The sequence below is a fragment of the Ambystoma mexicanum genome, chromosome 1q (genome assembly GCF_040938575.1).
Source record: "Ambystoma mexicanum isolate Mex_15411 chromosome 1q, UKY_AmexF1_1, whole genome shotgun sequence".
Classification (NCBI taxonomy): domain Eukaryota; kingdom Metazoa; phylum Chordata; class Amphibia; order Caudata; family Ambystomatidae; genus Ambystoma; species Ambystoma mexicanum.
The window spans coordinates 1,094,294,211-1,094,314,855 of record NC_090922.1 but is presented as its reverse complement, the minus strand read 5'-3'; the positions used below and the strand labels follow the sequence as shown (position 1 = coordinate 1,094,314,855).

The 20,645-nt window shown below is 48.9% G+C and overlaps 1 protein-coding gene across 1 annotated transcript in view; it reads right to left on the bottom strand.

Annotated features, from left to right (window-relative positions):
• Nucleotides 1–20,645, bottom strand: part of LOC138541775 (bromodomain testis-specific protein-like) — a 651,829-nt gene that overhangs the window by 474,059 nt on the left and 157,125 nt on the right. Inside the window, exon 3 of the mRNA XM_069641784.1 lies at nucleotides 11,138–11,279. Coding sequence (XP_069497885.1) covers nucleotides 11,138–11,279 — 142 coding nt within the window. The remainder of the gene's footprint in view (nucleotides 1–11,137; nucleotides 11,280–20,645) is intronic.

Genomic DNA, 20,645 nt, shown 5'->3' with positions numbered 1-20,645 from the left:
GACACGGACGAAATGCCCGTGGGAAGGTGAGATCTAACATCAGAGGTGGTATTGGAGAATGGTTGTTCAGGTGTCAAATTTGATGACAACACACCAGATTCTATGCATGGATTTGTCTGTATAGATTGATTAATCATTTTGTAAATACTAGGCCTGGGTAACAAACTACATGCCTTTTGTTCTTCCTTCAAGAGCATGTGTAACATATGCAGTTCACTATTTTGCGAACGCATCTTTTCATCAAGGGATTCATATAATTTAGCCAAAGATAAGAGAGCGGTATTCATGGCACTCAATGTATTATTTAGTGCCGGAGCCTCGGGAAAGGAGAATCTATTTTCTTTGTATGGCATCTGGCTATCGCGAATCAAGTAAGGATGACTATGGTCGGGTTCTGAAAATCTGGTGCGCCTAGGTGTAGGAGCTACAAAGCAAGTATTAGATATTGGAGATGGCGATTTATCAAATAACACTGGTGATTTATATAGGTCAGGATTTTTAGACTCTGTTGGTGGAAGAGAGTTTGGCTTATGGGCCGGATCGTTACACCCACTTGTTTGAGACTGAGATTTCAGTGAGTTGAATCAAATCGCCCGTATTTGAACAAATGTAAAGAACATCATGGGACTTGAGTTCATGAGGGCTAGTCGCCAGGATGGAGGCCAATGTGTCATTACCAAACTCCCCCACCGTTGTTAATTTGGCGGACTCAGCACGTAATATGCGCTGTGCTTCAACAGAGCACAGAGGCACCTGGGGGGGAACAATTAGAGATTGAACATTCGGATTAACCGCAACTGGCATATTTTGTTGTGTAGTACCAATTTCACCTGTTGAATAAGCCATAGAGATTGTGGCATCGGCCACCTCGAATCTTAATTGAGGTAGCTGCCCGATTGCAGGACCAACAATATGGTCTGGTGCATCCTGTTCGGAGCAAATTGTGACTAAATTGCTCTCAGGATTTTTTAAAGCCACATCTGCGGGTAAATGAACTTCAACCACGGCTATAGGGACAGCTGTCGCTTCCCCCATGTTAGCACAATTAACATGAGGATCCGGTACCAGGTTAGGCTCCGGGATAGAAAGAGTCGGCGGATGAATGTTACGCTGGATGTGTAGCGTTTGCTTCCCTGGACCAACTCTTGATGTATAAAATGATCGAATGTCCACATTAAGTGAGGTCGCTCGGAGTCTCTCTTTTTGCTCTTTGGACCGTGTACTTAAGAGGACCTTGTCTGGTCGAGATGGCAATGGGTTGTAAATATTAACAAACGATTCTGGCATGCCAGATGTCAATAAATTAGTCTGGCGTGCCATAAATGTAATAATGAAAACTAAATTAAAAAGGAAAAAAAAAATAAAAAGAAAACAATAAAAAGATTTAAGGAAAAGACCTACAACAATGAAATTAAATAAATAAGGAAAGAAAACTTACAAAAACCACCCACACCCGCTTTCCCGCTAGACAGCGAGACAGCAATACACTTTAGCAATTCACTTTGCTATTCGCGCGCGCATTCGCGCATGCGTGAGGTTTTTAAACAAAACTTGTGGGATAGGTGGGATTGGTGAGCTACAGAGGAAACAAAAAAAACACAAAGGAAAAATATCACTAACAGTCCACCAATCAGGGCCTCAGAATGTAGCCCAAAGTCCAAAGTCCAGAGTTGCTCCTACCCAATGGGAGCAATCCGACGGCTCCAACAGGGCGGGGTCAGCACAGTGCAGCGGGACAGAGGATTCGTCCGGCGAAATCTTCTGGCAACCCGGCAGCTCCAGCGAGACAGCAATACACTTTAGCAATTCACTTTGCTATTCGCGCCAGGATATGAAATCCTTCTGGCCGAACTTGAATCCTCCCCCTAATCTACCATTAACCTGCTCCTCCTCTACCGGCAACCCTCCCAGTGTGGTACTCCTGACTTTAATCTAGGCCATAACAACCCCTCGGATCACAAACTTCATAAAAGATAAAGCATGGTGCACCCTCATCCAATCCTCCCTGGACAGTAAAACGTAGACCCTAAGGGATAAAGTTATCCTTAAAAAGCACCCCCCACCCGTAACACCCTCCCCCCAGTCTGCTCTCCCACAATTTCCTCCCCTCCTCTCCAATTTCAATTCACTGCTATCACACCCCCTGCAGTCCTCGCCACCATGCAGCACCTGAAAGCTTCCATCTGTGCTGGCGACATTTGCCGAGCCCACATTGTCAAAATGTGCGCAGAACCCCTGGCCCCAACCATAGCTAGCTTTATCAAAGCATCCTTCAAGTACAACTCAATTCCTGCTCCCATCAAAGCAGCATGGGTCACGCCCCTCCTGAAGAAACCTTATCTAGACCCCACCATCCCCACAAACTACCACCCCATTACCACTGTTCCATATCTCCTCAAAATCCTGGACCACACAGCCTATTCACAACCACAATCACATCTGGAAAGCCATAACCTCCTAGGTACCCGCCAATCAGGCTTCAGATCTAGACATTGAACTGATCTGCCCTCTTTGATCTTAAGATTCAACTGGACCTCATCAAGGATAATGGCGAATTCGACTTCCTCCTACTCTTCGACTTCTGCAGATTTAGACATCGTAGATCATGAAATCCTGTGCAAACACCTAACCACCACCTTCCACCTCGCCCCAGAGTCCACCCTTTGGATCCAATCCTTTTTATCTGGCCGATCCACAAGGGTCTTTGCGAGCCACAAATCTGCTGACCCCATAACTGTCGCCTACGGTGTCGGTCAGGACTCCTGCCTTTCCCCCATTCTCTATAACATGTACACCAAACCCCTCTTCAACCACCGTGACGGCCTCAACATCCCATACACCAACTTTGCTGATGTTACACAAGTCCTCCTCAAAATTACTGGCAACCATTACCTTGACTCCACCAACATAAATCACATCTTCAGCATCATACAGGCCTGAATGGCCACCCATCATCTCTGCCTGAACTATCGCAAAACCAAGCTCCTCATCGTAGGTGCTCGACATTGCCTCAAACTGATCAGCCTCGTCCTTTTGCATAGATGGTAACACCATTCCTGTGTCTGCCCATGTCAAAACACTATGCATTTACTTGGATGCTGAGCTCAACATGCAAAAACATGTCAAAGCTATCGCATCTTCGGCAGCCTACTCTACCAAACATATTAACCTTTAAAGGAAATTCCTCACCCCTAACAACTGTCTCACCCTAGCTGAACTGGACTGTCCCTTTTGGGGTGGGACCAAGCCTGATTTGCATATGGTCTTTTCCCTTCTGTTATGGGTTGGCAGGCGAATAACGAAGGGTCTGGAGGGTTTCCCAGAACAATGCCAGTGGTTAAGATTCATTCTAAACCTTCCAGCCATCACCTCTTTGTTTTTGCTTTGTCACCCTAGCGAGAACCATCATCGGTAGCAAACTTGATTATTGCAATGCTATCCTAGCAGGGACCTCCACCAAGATCATCAATAAACTTCAACTGCTCCAAAACAACGCCCTCAGAGCTGTCCGGGGCCTAAAGCGCTCCAGCCACATCTCCCACATCAAATGGGAGGCACATTGGCTTCCCATCAAACCCTGCATCGACTTTAAACTCCTTGCCTACAACTATGCCCCCCCACCTCACCTACCGGATCACCAGAAAATATAAGATGCGCAACCTCTGCTCTTCCATCACCTCTGCCTTGAACATACCTAGATTTGCCAGATAGAGAGAGGGGGGCTCCTGCTTCACCACCATCGCTCCCACACTCTGGGACGCTCTCCTGCAGCACCTCCAAGACGAACCTTCCTATGCCCTCTTCTGCAAGAAAGTAAAAACTGCACCTTTAAACAAATATCTGTAAGTTGATGGTTGCCCTATTAGCTCTTAACATGACTCACTATTTACGACTTAACAATGTAACGCAACTATCCATGTCCTTCTGTTTCACCTTCTATAATGTATGCTTGTACCTATTGTGATCATCGAGTCCTAACACTATACTTTAGTGTTAGGTGAAACATCCAGGTCTGGGCGCTACCAACAAATACAATAAATTAAATAAATAAATGTATGCCCTATTAATATGTGGCTTGGCTCTGGACCCCCTCCCCGCCCCTGAGTACGTTTCTTGATAGTAATTGTACTGGGGAATTCAGACCAAGCTTCCTTCAGCATTTGGTCAGAGACAGAATTTGCTCCCTGATGAGGATTGATCAGTATATAAAGAGTAGGGATAGGCAAAGTTATTGCGTTGCGAGTGTGCGTGGGTGAGATATGGGGATATTAAGAGGCAGTAATGGGGATCGGGACTGGTGATATTTGCAGACTCTTACGTCTATTCAGGTAAAGGGGCCCCTTAATTTACTACCGAGTTGGTTAAAGTCCCTATAGGCCTTTCCTCCTTTTTAGATCTCTGTTTGGACTTTTTCAATTTATTAGGTAGTGCTTTGGAAGTGGGGAGCACATTATCGCTCTAGACAATATGTGGGTCTTTTTGTCCTGACTTGCTTACTATACCCCTACAGTTTTTCCTCTTTTTTGTCTACGTTGTTTTCTGGTCAAATAGATAGTCAATGTCTCACTAGCGAGTTCGCCCACCTCTTCGGACTCAGAAATCATAGGGTCAGCATCAGTGATATTTACTACTTCTGCCAAGGAAGAATTGCTCTGTATAGTCAGATTAGCAGAAGTGTATGGCACGCCTGCAGCAATAATAGCATCTAATTCCTTATCATTGACTTTGGAAGACCTGGTATTTGTCAGAGCTGTCACCTCCTCCAAAACCCTTCCACCCATTTTCAATACACCAATCATTGCAAATTGTAAAACAGAAAGTTGAGCATGAGTCTCAGTCTGCTGTCAATCTTGTTCAGGTTTAGTACTGTCCTCTTTCTCCTCATTCTCCAGTGGGTGCAGGTTGGGAGATGCCAACAGTCTATGCTCATTGTCAAGGCACGTCAGAGAGGACCTGGCCGATGTGTTGGGGAATCAGGGCACCCTGTTCTTCCATCGCGTTCTGCGCTAGTGTCAATTGGTGCAGCTCAGAATCAGGTGCCAAAGCGTCATGTAAAGACTAGCACAGTGCTGGCAAGGAATGGTTATTATCCATGGTTCAGAAGAAGAAGTGAGCAGCATTAACTTACCTGCTTGAGGGATTGTGCTCAGGACGATCAGTATCCAGAGGTTCATTAGTTACCAGGATAGCAGTAAATGGGTCACCGGCTCGGAAAGAAAGAATCTAGAGTGCTAGCCCCCTCTTTCTTTAACATGCTGACCACTGGGAGAGCTTGTAATGCAGGTTTTGGAATTAGTTATTTTGTTTCTTTTGGTACGTTCCCAGGCTTTGCCTCCAACTTGTGATTTGGGGTCGGGGGGCACTCTTTATTGGCAATTGCAGGTTGGATCTCAGACTGGACTTTCCCGGCATAGTAGAACATTAGAATAATTGTCTTAAAACTCTTTAAAATACAGTAGATTTAAAACGGTGGGAACAATAAAAGTGACTCCAATTAGATCTGGTTGTATAGAGTCGTTAAGAAAGGATCTATACTCCGAATACAGAATTTATTCTTTTTTCGGTTAAGTTATTGTTGTATAAAGGAGGTTATATGGCTGGCCCAGAGGCAACACCAGCAAAACCTTGGCGGATGTTTACTTTACAAGTCCACGGAGACTTTGGACATCAATAAAGTTGAAACGGAGCAATGTAGTGCGATTGGTACACCTTCCGTCCGGCTGCACCACGCTATGGCCAAAACACCTCTCAGGTGATGGTGGTCACACTTCCGCGCACTCCCGAAATCAAAATGAAATTTACTGACACCACACTCTGGTCGTGTTTCCCGTTGAAGTCTCAGGTCCATGCCTGTGTAGTGCAAACATTCGGTCCTTATGCACGCCGGCACAGACTGCCAAAACAGCGCTTGAATCTACCATGACTTTGCTACACTCCGCTTCATGCAGGGGATAGGCATAAGAGTCTCCGCCTCCGCCTCCAAAACAAGCAGCGGAAACGAAACTAAGACTGTGCTTGACTCTACCACCAAAAGTATGAGAACGGTAAAACTTATAACAAAAGATCTGAGAAACACCGCTCCCAACTGCTTTCGACTACTGAGAGAGAGCAAGGCAAAAGAGTGAATAATCATCACGATTGGAGAAACAGGAAGAAAATAATAATTAATCCGGGCATTAGTGAATAATCACATTTATCAATCGCACTACAAAATAGCTCAGTAATAGGTGGAGGAGACTAGAGAAGAAATTGGAGATTGAAGGGCTACCCACTCTGGAGGGCAGGGGTGGGGTGGGATCCCAGGCTATGTTAAGCTAGGTGTGCCATGAATAGCTGGAGAACTTGCAAAGGAGGACATCCCAACCATAGCGTGTGAATGACAGACCACTGGAAGAACAAGAGGCCCAAGTATTTTGTATTTGTATTTATTACATTTTATATAGCGCTTTACGCCAAATCACTTTACATTACAACAACAAGAATACATTAGAAGCATAAGTAGCAAACTTGAGTCAAATAATCGAGAACAATATGGAGAACGATTTGCAGGGAACTATAGAACAAAACAAAAATAGAGGAGAGTAAGAGGGAAGCAATAAGGAGCTATCAGGAGGGGGATGAAGAAGGTGAGATTTTAAGGAGGATCAGAATGAGGAGTAAGAGGAGATGGAGCGGATAAGGAGAGGTAGAGAGTTCCAGTGTAGAGGGGCAAGGAGCTGAAAGGATCGAAAGCGGGAAGGGGCACAAGGTGATGGTGGAACAGTGAGAAGGAAGAGGTCAGCAGAATGGAGGGTGCGAGAGAGGGCGTAGAAAGAGAAGAGGGAGGAAATGTAGGGAGGGGCAAGATTATGAACAGATTGAAAAACAAGACAGAGGAAGTTGAATTTAAGTTGTGAATGAAAGGGAAGTCAACCAAGAGAAGAAAGTGAAGTAGAGATGGAGTCATGAGGAGAGAGAAAGCTAAGAGTATGGATAGCAGAGTGATATAGGATTTTGAGGGGGATTAGATAAGAGGCAGGGAGGCCAAAAAGGAGAGCAGAACAGTAGAATAGATGGGAAAAGATAAGGGAAGAAATTAAGAGTTTGGTAGCGTGGAAGGTGAGGGAGGATCGGATTTTGCAAACATTGAAGACGTGGCAGCGACAGGCTCGGGAGGTAAGAGACATGTGGTGAGTAAAGGAGAGGTTAGAGTCAAGGTGGAGGCCAAGATTGAGGGCAGAAGCTGAAAAGGGATGATTAGTAGGGGGAAAGAGAATAAAAGGAGGGGAGAGGGAGGAGGAAGTTTGTTGGCAGGAAATAATAAGACTTCAGTCTTGTCAGTGTTAAGGGAGAGAAAGTGGGAAGACATCCAGTTTTTGATAGCTGTGAGACAAGAAGAGAGTTTGAGGTGGATGTCAGGAGTGAAAGAAGAAAAGGAGAGGAAAAGCTGGGTATCGTCAGCATAGAAATGGTAAGAGATACTGAATTAATAGATGATAGGGGCAAGAAGGGAGGTGTAAAGTGAAAAGAGGAAAGGGCGAAGCACAGAGCCTTGGGGAACACCAAAGTCAAGGGAGTGAGTAGGGCAAGAACGGCCGTCCCAAGAGACGGCAAAGGAACGGTTGGAGAGGTAAGGGGAGAACCAGTTGAGAACAGATCCTTTGAGACCAAAGGAAGAAAGAGTGTTGAGGAGTAAGAAGTGATCAACAGTGTCAAAGGCGGCAGAGAGGTCTAGGAGAATGAGAACAGAGGATTGCTTAGAGTAGCGAGCAGTAAGTAGGGAGTTGAGAACGGAGGTAAGAGCAGTTTCAGTGGAATGTTTAGGGCAGAATCCAGATGAGTAGGGGGAGGAGAGAGAGGTTGGAGACAAAAGCTGAGAGTATACAAGGTGTTCTAGGAGCTTAGAGAGGAATGGTAGAAGGGAGACGGGATGAAAGTTGGAAGCAAGGAGAGGGTTAGACGAGGGCTTTTTCAGTATAGGGATGATGGTAGCATGTTTGAAGGCTGAAGGAAAGGTAGCAGAGGAGAGACAGATGTTGAAGAAGGTGGTGAGGCAAGGAATTAGGAGAGGGTAGATTTTGGGACTCAGGGGCACGGGGAGAGGATCAGAGGGGGCAGCTGTGAGGTGAGTTTAGGACAGAGAATGAGTGATAGAGGTGAGATTAGAGATGTAGGAGGAAGGGATGGTATGACGAGGGCAAGGAGGAGAGTAAGAGGGGGAGCGTAGAATGGTTTGGCATAGAGTGAGTATCTTGGAGGAGAAAAAGTTGGCAAAGTCAGAGGTAGAGAGGGAAGAAGTTGCTGAGTGGTCAGGAGTGGTGTCTGAAAAATTCGACCAGGGTGAGAGGATTGAGAGTGGAGAAGGTTAGAGAAGTAGGAACGCTTGGCAGGAGTCAAAAAGTGGTAAGAGAAGTAGGAGGCTTGGTTAGCAGCCGAGTGGTGCTTAAGACAGAGAAAGCGGCGCATTGACAGAACGTGAGGGGAAAGCCAGGGTTGAGCGGGTTTGAGAGCGGGGTGGAAAGAGGAGAGAGGGTGAAGTTGTATCAAGACTAGAGGAGATGGAGGAGGACAGAGCGGATAAAGCTTCGTTAGCCGAGACAGAAGAAAAGTCAGAAAGAGGGGGGAGGGAGGAAGAACAGGTATCGAAGAAGAGAGAAGGGTTAAAGTTACGGAGGTCCCGTTGAGAGAAGGAAATAGGGGAAGAGAGGGAAGTGGGCAGAGAGAGAGGGGGAGTGAGGGAGAATGAGAGTAAAGCGTGGTCAGAAAGATAGTTGGGGAGGGTGGAGACGGAGGAGGAGAAGGTAGAGACAAATATAAGATCAAGATTGGAGCCAGAAACGTGGGTAGGGGAAGTAGGAAGGGGAATGAGAAGGTAGAAGTCGAGAATAGATAGAAGAGGGGAGGGTTGGTGGGAGGTGGGGAGATGAAGATTGAAGTCACCAAGTACAGTTAGGGGAGACAGGGTGGGTGAGATGAGGGAAAGGAGGTGGTCAAGGTCGTCATAGAAGGAGGTGAGGGGGCCAGGTGGTCTGTAAATAATTAGAAAGGAAACCGCGTGGGGGGAGGTGAAAGATTTATACAAGTATTCGAAAGAAGGAAAGACAGGGAAAGACGTTGGGCAGGGGGAAGATAGGCATTTAGGGTGAAAGAGAAAACCAATGCCGCCTCCGCAGCCAGAAAGGCGGGAGACATGAGAAAAGTAGGAGGAGGAGGGGAAGGGAAGCAGGTACGGTAGAGTTGAAGAGGGGGATCCAGGTTTCAGTTATACAGAGGAATTGAAGGTTAAGTCGCAGAAACAGGTCCAGAACAGCTGCAGTCTTGCTGCAAAGGGATCATGTGTTGCAGAGGGCAATATTGATGATGCTGGAGGGCTCAACGATGGGGGGGGGGGGATGAGGTTGGGACGACGAGAGAGGGTAGAAATGGATGGAAAGGATGGGGAGGGGTGGGGAAGTTGAGCATTGAGATAGAGGATCAGGCAGAGGGATTGGAGAAAGGGCCAGGAGGAGGGGTGGGGGGAGGGAGAAAGGGCTAGGAGGAGGGGATGGGGGAGGGAGAAAAGAGCAAAGGATAAGAAGGTAGGGGGAAGTGGAGTGAGGGGTCACGCATGCCTGGGGGGTGGAAGAAAGGGCTGGACTGAGGAGAACGATGGGTGTCACTAGCCGAAGGACACTCAAGAGAGTAAAGGAGAAAGTTTAGGAATAGAGTGCTGAGGGGGATGTGGAGAATGAGGGAAGGTGAGAGAAAGGGGACTAGCCGGTCTAGACCGGGAAGGAGTTGGCAGGAACTTGTGTGGAGAGGGGAGCAGGGGACCGGCCAGACAGTAGATCGGAGGTTGAGTGCTGGGAGATGCAGATGCTGTGCTGCGAGAGAGGAGATCAGCATCGGCTGATGGTACGGACTCAAGTAGTGTGGTGAAGGACTGAGGTGCAGTGAGTCATGCATGACGGCCCCAATGTAGCAGGATGTGGGACTACGGTGGAGTACTTGGCTTGCAGCAAGGGAAGGAGAATAGGCTGAGGAGCAGCAGGGGGAGGGTCAGCTGAAAATGTGCAGATGAAGTCGTCAGATGTCACGTTCAGCCCAGGGGAAGAAAAACACAACAAGTTTGAGGAGGTGCAGATGTAGATGGAGCAGGGATCTGGTACAAGTAGAGGGGCTGACAGGGAGCACGCTGCAGCAGTACTGGTGGAAACGCTGCAAGGCGAATGTGGGCATAGAGGAGAGCAGCAAGTGGTGTGGGGTCTCGGGGCACTTCACAGGTAGAGATGATCAGGAGGCCCAGCAGTTGGTGACAGTGCCCGTTGCAGCTAGCAGTCCAATCCAGAGCATGGTGCAGAACCTGGGTAGAGGGGGCCTGCGGGGAGACAGACGCCACGGGACCCGCTGGTAAGAGTCATAGGGGTAGATGCCAGGAGCAGGGGGGGCAGCGGCCAGGTGAGTTCTCCACAGCAGCCTAGATCAATGTTCGGCAACGACTAGTAGGGCAACCCGTGGCCAGTGGGAAGCAATATAACAGCCTGACAAAACCCGGAAGCAAACAGATGCTTGATGGTAGGATATTGTCAGGAAGCAAGCAAAGACACTATATCCCTAGCAGAGAGACTGCCAAGATGTGTTTGGGCGCTCTATACCGGAGACAATGTTTGAAACAAGAAACATACTGGGAGAGCTAGTGCCCTCAGGATATATCTATATTAGGGAAATTTGGGAAGAACTGCATTCCCCTAGTTGGGCTTTGAGACTCAGATAATCCATCAGACATTGTTCTGCGTATACTGTTCTTAAAGAAAAGAATCGTGTTTGTTGTAGAAATACCTCTTGTTCATCCATCCCCTAGCCTGGCAATATTAATAACTTCACATATGATGATTCGCGCGTGTTAAGTTCAAACATTCTTTTCATTTTTTTGTGGCAGGTCTGGCTCTGTTGCATTGGTTTGCCTTTTTCTATTGGAAACCCAATGTGCTATATTGTGGAGGCATTCTATAATAGTTAAAGACGGGAGGATGTTTTACACAAAATGCATTATTGTTTACTCTGCCGAAAGTAAAATTGATGCTTTGTTTATGCATCAAATTAACAAAATGGGAAAAATAGCAATTACACTATGCCTTTCCACAGTAAAACCATACAAATGTTCCCCAATCATACATACCATATTCTGAATTCAAAGTATCATCTTGTCCAAATCTGTCAATGTGAGGATTGTGTGTGGATTCCTCATGAAGGCCTTTTTTCATTTCCTCTTTGTCACTACTACTCAATGAAATCCTTTGGAGGCATGATAAATGTGATGGCTGGAAAGAAATAACCAAATAATATAAAGCCTACTCTATTTCCATATGAAATTGTTTTTATACTGTTTTGTGAACAGTCGACTGGCAATAGAAAAATAAATATTTACACCATTTTGAATTTCTAAACTTTACCTTGGAAGTGTTTTTCCACCAATCTAACCATTTTAACGCTAAGAGTGCTGCACCGTGATATGCTAACAGTTTTTCAAAATGTTGCTAATCATTTATTAAAACAGTCAAATAACTTTATTTCAGCGGTGCGCCATAAATGTCAGCATTACACAATAGGATTGCAATTAATTAAAGTAACACAATCAACAAATGCAATAAGATACTCCTCAAATTCATTAGAATCACATACTGCATTAATGGAATCTCGGTTTCAGGTAGGCACTTCTGTTTGGTAAATACTAGTGACAGTCAACAAGCAAATGCTCCATCTATTTGATCCTGTCCAAACAATGTAGGCATTTGTTTGTTTTGTTGGGATTTGCGAAATACCTGAGGGTATCTCACATAATGAACCTCAAGAAACCCATAGTCAGGTGGCCAATGAAGGGCTGATCTGCTCAGATCCCAACTTTAGGGGTGAAAGAGCGAGAAAGGCTCACCGGGATGGGGGAACCCAAGGTTGTAATCAGAGGGATAACTCAAGGGAGACGCGGTATTGAAATCTTTGACACTTTTGTAGGATACAACAACTCTACCTCACCTCCTCCCATTAAATCTCTCCGACCCAGATCAAATGGCCCCTCCGTTCAGTGCCAATCTACTAAGAGCCCCAAACCGCTTGCACCCAAAGATTATCCATCCCAGAATCCCTGTTTTTTGGTTCCCTATTCGAATACTCCCCATCATTCTTCGACCCGTCCCTCTGATTATTTCCTGCACTCCCAACCTGCTCAGATAAAATACTACAGTTCCCACAATCCCCCTCGTTTATTTCACGATCCCAGCTATTCCCGCTTGCCCGCAAACCCTCCAAAACCCACCCTTCCGAAATCACCTACCCCCTTAGAACAAAGACTATAACTCCCTATAACACCTCCTCCCCATTCTACCACGTAAGGTATTCCAAAACACTGCCCCCTCCATTTTCCGATACAAACACTTTCTCCCGTCACGACAAACAACGGACTGACGATAAAATGGTTTATCTGACATGTCCCGACCAAAGGGTCAGGCAATTGACCACAACCACACACACCTGACAACCCATCCGTTCCCCACACCGATAAAAGATGGAACACAAGAGCACATAACGAGCAAGGCAGACTGCTAGCTCAGCACAGCAATTCAAGAGGAGGCGAAAGACGGCGAATAACGAGAGCGTGACAAGGAGAGAAGTAACCTTGCCCTTTCGGATCAAGGCCCGTGAAACCTCTGCAGATGGAAACTTAATAGCCAGCATGTGTTGCAGCAAATGTCTACCGTACGCGAGACCCTCCTCCACTGATAACCAAGCTGGGGAAGGACGCTGGTCTCGCTGGTACCAACCTTGACTCCAAGGATAAAGAAAGGCAAGCAGCTCATCACAGCGGGTGAGTCGAGGGGACAATCGATAAGCAACCAAACTGTGTTGAATGAAAAGTGGCCAACGGCTAATTTGAACTTTGAAAGACTTAAAGAAACGATTGAGGAAAGCGGGGAAAAACCACTAATGGAGAAGTCCGGCACCACGTGGGTACTCAAGCAGGAAACCTGGGGCAATTACCGGATGGTGGAAACCTCCAGGACTAGAAGCCCTTGGGAAGAGGCGAAAAGAGGTCAAAGTGGTTATACACAGGTCTTGTAAAATCCTCTGTACTGTTGAAAGTCTTTGACCTACAGATGATTGAGAAGCAAAGGGAAATGAATCCCGCTTGGTGAAATGAGCACATGAATAGTGTGTTGTAAAAGATGGCGAGAGTGAACCCGGAAGAGGGAAGCCGACAATCAGGAACAAAGCCTGAAGTGCTGTTTTAAAAGACATCAAGACTTGTGAAGCAAGAAGTATTGCAAGACAAGGGGAAGGGAAGCACCCCCTTGTCATTTAGGATCCGAGCCCGGACGAGGGAGATCCAGGGGTGAAAAGCTAACGAGAAGGGACAGTTTCTAGAACCCGCATAGTGCACTGTTTCATATAGGTTGGCAGAGAGTGAACCCGGCAGAGGGATGCTAACAAAAAGGGGCAGAACCTGACATGCCTAAGAACAGTGGGCTGAGGAGGAGTGAACCCTGGCGAGGGATTTCCATAGTGAACTGTTGTATAAAAAGTGGCCAGAGTGGACCCGGCAGAGAGAGGTCGACCAACAGGGGTGAACCATGATAAACTGTTTAAAAAGACATTAAGATTCTTGAAAACAAGAAGTATTGCAAGAGAAGAACAAGTTACTTTCTTACCTGGTAACGTTCTTTCGATGGGATAGTCCGACGACGTATTCCATATCTATGACATGTAATCACCACAGCTGTGCTGCTTTGGAAACTTTTTTCGGCGTCTGCGTCCTGCGTCGATGACGTCGACGCGCCGTCGTCGAGGACCTCCACCGACGTCCGACGTCATCCGATGTGATAAGTAGGACGCACGACGCCCGTAGCCTCAGTTGTAGTTTTTTCCCCCAGAACGTGTGACATTAGTCAACTGCCAGTCAGACACAAAGCCTTGCGGAACATAAGCTGCAATCGCAAAAGAAATTCTGCAGCGGGGAAGGTAGGGAGGGAGCGATATGGAATACGTCGTCGGACCATCCCATCGAAAGAACGTTACCAGGTAAGAAAGTAACTTGCTCTTCGAGGGGATTGGGTCCTCCGATGTATTCCATATCTATGACAGACTCCCAAAGCAGTACCAGAGCAAGGAGGAGGGAAAGAATTTAGAATCAAAATTTAGATAAGCCAATCAAATAGCAGAGCAAAGGACCGCCTTGCCAAAGGCCAGATCCTGTCCTCGGATGGAATCGAGGGAATAGTGGCGTACAAATGTGTGTACTGAAGCCCAGGTGGCTGCATCACAGATGTTGCGAATAGGAACACCCTTCTGCAGGGCAGTAGATGCAGCCATACCCCTGGTAGAATGGGCCCGCAAGCCAGCCGGTGGGTCCTTACCCGCTAAGCGGTAACACTCCGAAATGGCCAAAATAATCCAGCGAGACAAAGTCTGTTTCGTCACAGCTTGCCCCAAACGCTTTCCAGCGTAACCAATAAAGAGTTGATCGTCCACTCTGACCCGGGACATGCGTGAAACATAAAAGCTTAAAGCTCTCCTAGGATCAAGCCTATGGAGCCTCTCCTCTACCTTACCAGGATGCGGAGGAGGATAGAATGCCGGAAGAACAACCTTCTGGGCCAAATGAAATTCCGTCACTACCTTCGGAAGAAAAGAAGGACGAACTCTAAGGACAACCCTGTCCTTGTGAAATACAGTGAAGGGTGGCTTAACTGAAAGTGCCTGTAACTCACTCACTCTGCGAGCGGAAGTAACCGCAACTAAAAACACAGTTTTCAGAGTTAACAGCCTCAAAGGGCAAGAATGTAAAGGCTCAAACGGAGCACCCATAAGAAACTTAAGAACAAGGTTTAAATCCCAACCGGGCACCAGGAAAGGTGACGGAGGGAACACATTAGTGAGCCCTTTCAGAAACTGTGAAATCAAAGGGATTTTAAAGTAAGAACACTCTTCAGACGAGCGCTTAAAGATGGACAGCACCGCCAGGTAACCTTTAACGGTACCCACTTGCAAGCCCCTGTGGGCCAAAGAAAGTAAAAAGGACAGAACCATGGGGATGTCACATGCAAAAGGATCCACATTCTGAACTCTGCACCAGTCGCAGAACTTACGCCAACGGCAACGGTACAGAGACTTTGTTGCTGGCCTTCGGGCCAAAAGCAACACCTCCATCACGTCCTCAGGGAGGTCCCAATCCTTATACCTCAACCTTTCAGAAGCCAAGCGTGAAGGTTGAGGGATCTGACCTCTGGATGGAGAACCTGACCCCCCTCCCGTGAGAGCAGATCGTCTCGGTAGGGAAGACGACGTGGAGGGCAGATGGATAAGTCGAGAAGGTCCGGGTACCACGTCCTCCGAGCCCACGCCGGGGCAATGAGGATCATCCGGGAACCGAACTTCCGTAACCTCCGCAGCACTTGCGGGATGACGGGGACTGGAGGAAACGCGTACAGCAGCGGGAATGACCACTCCACCACGAACGTGTCTCCTAAGGCTCCTTTTGGAGGAAATTCCCGCGAGCAAAACCTTTCGCACTTCCGGTTGACACTGGAGGCGAAGAGATCCACTTGAGGGGTCCCCCAAAGGGCGAAGATCTCCAGGAGAATCTCCTGAGCCAACTCCCACTCGTGAGAGATCGCGCTCTGCCTGCTCAGAGCGTCCGCCGTCACGTTTTCGTCTCCGGCCAGATGAACTGCCGAGATCGAAACTTCCTGCTGGATGGCCCAGAACTCGAGCTGCATCGCCTCCCTGCACAGAGGAAGTGACCATGCCCCCCCCTTTTTGTTGAGGTAGTGCATGGCCACTATGTTGTCCGTCAGGATCAGGACACTCTTTCCTCGCACAGTCGGCAGAAAAGCCTTCAGGGCTAGCCTGACGGCCCTCAGCTCCAACAGAATGATATGGAGTCTGGACTCCGACGGAGACCAACGACCGCTGACTGTCAGCCCGTTGGCATGAGCTCCCCATCCCGTGAGGGATGCATCCGTCACGATCGTCACCTCCGGCCAGGGAAGCCAAAATGGAGTCCCCTTCATCAAGTTGCCTTCGACGGCCCATCACAGAAGATCCCGGGCGACCGAGGGCGGCACCTGAACCGGGTCCGACATCCTGCCGGAGGAGTGCGACCATTGCGTCTTGAGTGCCCACTGCAAAGATCTCATCCGCAGGCGAGCCTCTGGCACCAGAAGAATGCAGGATGCCATGAGGCCGAGCAACCTCAAGAACTCAAACGCTGGGAGCGTCTGGGCATGCTGAAACTTGTGCACCATCTGCTGAATGTGAAGAGCCCTCACCTGGGGAGGAAAACACTGCCCCAGGGAAGTGTCGAGCACTGCTCCGATGTACTGGAGCCGCTGTGTTGGCATAAAATGGGACTTCTTTAAATTGAGGGAGAAGCCCAGCCTGTGAAGGGAGTGGCAGGTGACGGAAAGATGATCCAGGACTTGCTCGGGAGAGCTCCCCCTGATCAACCAATCGTCCAGGTAGGGGTAGACGTGAATCCCCCCTTGCCTGAGATGCGCTGCCACCACCACCATGAGCTTGGTGAAAACCCTCGGGGCGGAGGTCAATCCGAATGGCAGGACCCGAAACTGAAAGTGCGAGTCGCCAACCGCGAACCTCAGGTACTTCTTGTGCTTGGGATGGATCGGCACATGGAAGTAAGCATCCTTGAGGTCGAGTGACACCAACCAATCCTGAAGCTGAAGGGCCTGGAGGACTTGAGAGAGAGTAACCATCTTGAACTTGTCCTTCCTGAGGAGTTTGTTCAAACCGCGCAAGTCCATGATGGGTCTCAAACCCCCGTCTTTCTTCGAAATCAAAAAATAAGGGGAATACCATCCCTTGTTCCTCTCCGATACAGGCACCAGTTCTATGGCGCCTTTCTCCAGCAGGGCTTGAATTTCCTGCGCAAGGAGCGGATCCGGACTCTGCAAAGAGATGTTCCCCGGTGGATTGTCGCGAGGCCTGTGCCGAAAGGGAAGACAGTAGCCGTGGGTTATGATCTCCAGAACCCACACATCTGAAGTAATGGCTTGCCACTCTACAAGATGCTGCGCCAGCCTTCCCCCAACCGGCGAACCATAGGACATGGCCTCATGACTGAGTGGGAGCGGCTGCGGCGTTACCTGAGGGCAAAGAGGCAACTGCCTGAGCAGCCTTGGCACCACGGGTACCCTGTCATCCACCTCTGGTACACCCCTGTGTGGCCTCTTTGACTGCCAGCTCCTCTCGCTTTACTGAAGGACGAGTAATAGCGAAAGGAACCACCCCTCCACTGCTGTCCCCTAGGACGAAAAGGCAGAGGTTGGCGAACTGCAGCGCCCAACGAGTTCGCTGCAGCTTTTGAGGTCTGCAACCTCTCAAGGCTCTCGTCAGCCTTGCTGCCAAAAAGGTGTTCACCGTCAAAAGGCATGTTGAGGAGCCGGGACTGCACATCAGGAGCCAACCCCGACTTCCGCAACCACGCAAACCTGCGTATCACTGTGCTCGCCGCCATGGACCTACTGACGCATTCAGCTAAGTCCAAACCCGACTGAACGGACTCACACATGGCATCCTTACCATCCTGGACCATAGCAAGGAAACCATCCCGTTCGTCCCCTTCGGGAATATGTTCAGCCGCTAACGCAACACAGTTCCACAGAGTGTGTGTGAAACGAGACAAGGCACAAATGGAGTTGGCCGCCTGAAGCGCCATACCACCAGAAGAAAACACTTTCTTCGCCCAGCCATCAAAACGTTTGTCGTCCCCATCAGGAGGGATGGTAGGGTACGACGCCTGCTTTGCCGGGGCCGTGGCCGCCTGCACCACCAAACGCTCAGGAGTGGGGTGCCTGGTCAAGTAGCAAGGGGCGCAACTGGCTGGACGGTATTTTCGCGACAAGGATCTGCCCACCGCCGGGAGACTCTCCGGAGCAGTCCAAGCCGCTGCCACCCTTCTCTGTAAAGCCATATGGAACGGCAGTACCGGGTCAGTTAGGGGACCAACATCAAGGATATCCGTTAGATCATCCTGCACAAACTCCCCTGGGGGAGCAGACCATCCCAAGTACTCAGAAACCCTAGCCATAAGGCGCCGGTACGAGGAATCGGCATGAGAGCCAGGCTCAGGCCTACAAAACTCCACCTCCGGAGAGGTGTCCAGTCCACTGGCATCATGCAGTGACTGCCTCAAATCATCAAACAGACCGTGGCCCGAGACAATTTCATCTGGAACCTGACTAGGAACCAGGCCATCAGAATCCTCATCCGCCTCTGAAATATATTCCAGGTGGCGAAAAGAAGGCACCCGAGAGTGCTTGCTCTTAACCAGAGCCTTCCTATGGGGTTCTCCCGTGCCACGGGGAACCTCCGACACGAAAGGCGTCGAGCGAATCGGCGCCAGCGTCGATAGAACAGGCATCGGCGGCGAGAGGATTGGCGTCGACGAAATCGGCGACAACGTCAGATGCAGCGCCGCCAGCATCGGCGGCGTCGACACAGCCCTCGAAGCCGGAGCCCCGAGCGTGTCCTTCGACGAACTGAGCGTCGACGACTTCGACGACTTCCTCGGAGCTAGAGCCTCGAGAAAGCCTGTCGACGCCTCAGACGTCGATCTCTTCCTCGAAGACCTCACAGGTGCACACGGTCTCGAACGCGTCGAGAGCGAGTCTCCTTGTCCGAACGGGACCTCTCCCGTGACTCGTGCTGACCACTCTTTCGAGCGGTGTCTCTCGACCTCTCACGACCGACCCCACTCGGGGGCGCGGACGGCTTAGTACCCTGCGACTCAAGAATTGCCAGCATTTTCTTCCCGAAGGAAGCCCATTCCTCCGGCGCCGCACGGCTGGTGGGGTAAGCGACGTGCCGGGCAGAGTCCTCCGAAGAGGACCTGGAAGACGACCGGTGTCGGCGCTTCCGAGAATACCTCGAAGAGGCTGAGGAGTGGCGAGACCGACTCCTAGAAGGAGACCCACGAGACTTCCGACAATGACGCGGAGAGTCACCCCTCGAATCATCCGTCGAAAGCCCCGCAGACTTCGACTTCCGGGGCTTGGACACCCGACCTACCGACAACTTCTTCTTACGTTCGCGTAAGGCTTTGGACGTGAGCGACTCGCAGTCGATACAGTCATCCGTGTTGTGGGCCTCCCCGAGGCTCCAGAGGCAGGCGTCTTGCGAGTCAGTCACCGACATCTTGGACCCACACTCCCCGCACTTCTTGAAACCCAGACGCGGGGTCGAAGACGAAGTAGAAGACATCTTCACACGAAGGATTTTCACAAATGAACAGGTTCGAAGAACCGAGAAGAACAGAACTCCAAAGAGTCGAGGCGTTAACCGAGAGTCACGAAGCAACACGTTTGTGGAAAAAACGGAACTGAGGCTACGGGCGTCGTGCGTCCTACTTATCACATCGGATGACGTCGGACGTCGGAGGAGGTCCTCGACGACGGCGCGTCGACGTCATCGACGCAGGACGCAGACGCCGAAAAAAGTTTCCGAAGCAGCACAGCTGTGGTGATTACATGTCATAGATATGGAATACGTCGGAGGACCCAATCCCCTCGAAGGAGAAGTGAACTGTCCTTGTCATTTCGGTTCTGAGCCCGGATGAGGGAGATCCAGGGGTGAAAAGTCATCACCCAAAGTTCATTGAGAAAGGAAATGTTCAATTGATTGGTTGAATAATATAAGTGAGGTGTCGGCGACCGGAAGAGGGGGACCCAGGGGTGAAGCCATCACCCAACGTGAACTGGGTAACAGAACTTTTTGTTTGTGTTCGTTTGTTGGATACCTCAGGCCCTGAAGGCAAGAGACTTTTTAATGCAAAGATACTTTAGCATCGAAGAACCTGGTAGCTGCAAAGGAACTGCCGGCTCTTGCTGAGAAAGCTCAAGTATGTGCTGTGCGGGGAAGGCTCGAGCATATGCTGTGCTCCAGAGACCCACCTTGTCCCGTGCTAAAAAGTGGGTAAGGGAGACCTCAAGGCAATCGCATCCTGACTTTTATTTGAACACTAGTTCCTTTATTTTTTGATACCCTATCCCACACTCTTTCTGTAATTAGATGTAAGGAATTGGCAATAGGTTTTTCTTAGTATAGACCCTTTTAATTTTGACACGCCACTAGGACTGCCTTATTTTTCATTTGATAGTCGACGCTTTCTCCCATCTTAGATTTAGGTTTAGCTTAGGCGTTTTTCTACCCTGCATTCATTGTTTGATAAACACCCGTTGAACTGTGAGCACTTGTGTCTGTCTTTACTGTTGCCACCATGAGTTCCATACAGATTCCAAATGCTACGGAGTGCAGCCACTGGGAGTATACTAAACCTAAACTTTAGGTACAATGATCTTAGAAGCCTGGGTCTCATTAGGTCCAGATACATTTCAGAGAACCCGTGGCTCTTGTTTTCCCAGTAAACGTTCAGGGTGGAAGACACATGCACTCTAATCTGGTGCTCTGACTCAGTTTTCTGACAATAGCTGGTCTTTATTCTTTGTTTATCATTGGACACGATGACATTAGAAAAGTTTCACAAATCAGAAAAACCTTGCCCACAGCCAAATTTTAACATAAAAACATTTCAGGGATGGGCCCGGGGTTGGGCCAAAAGATCCTTGATGGCATCTTTGAATTGATGGCGCTCCTCACTACAATCTAATCCAGTATAA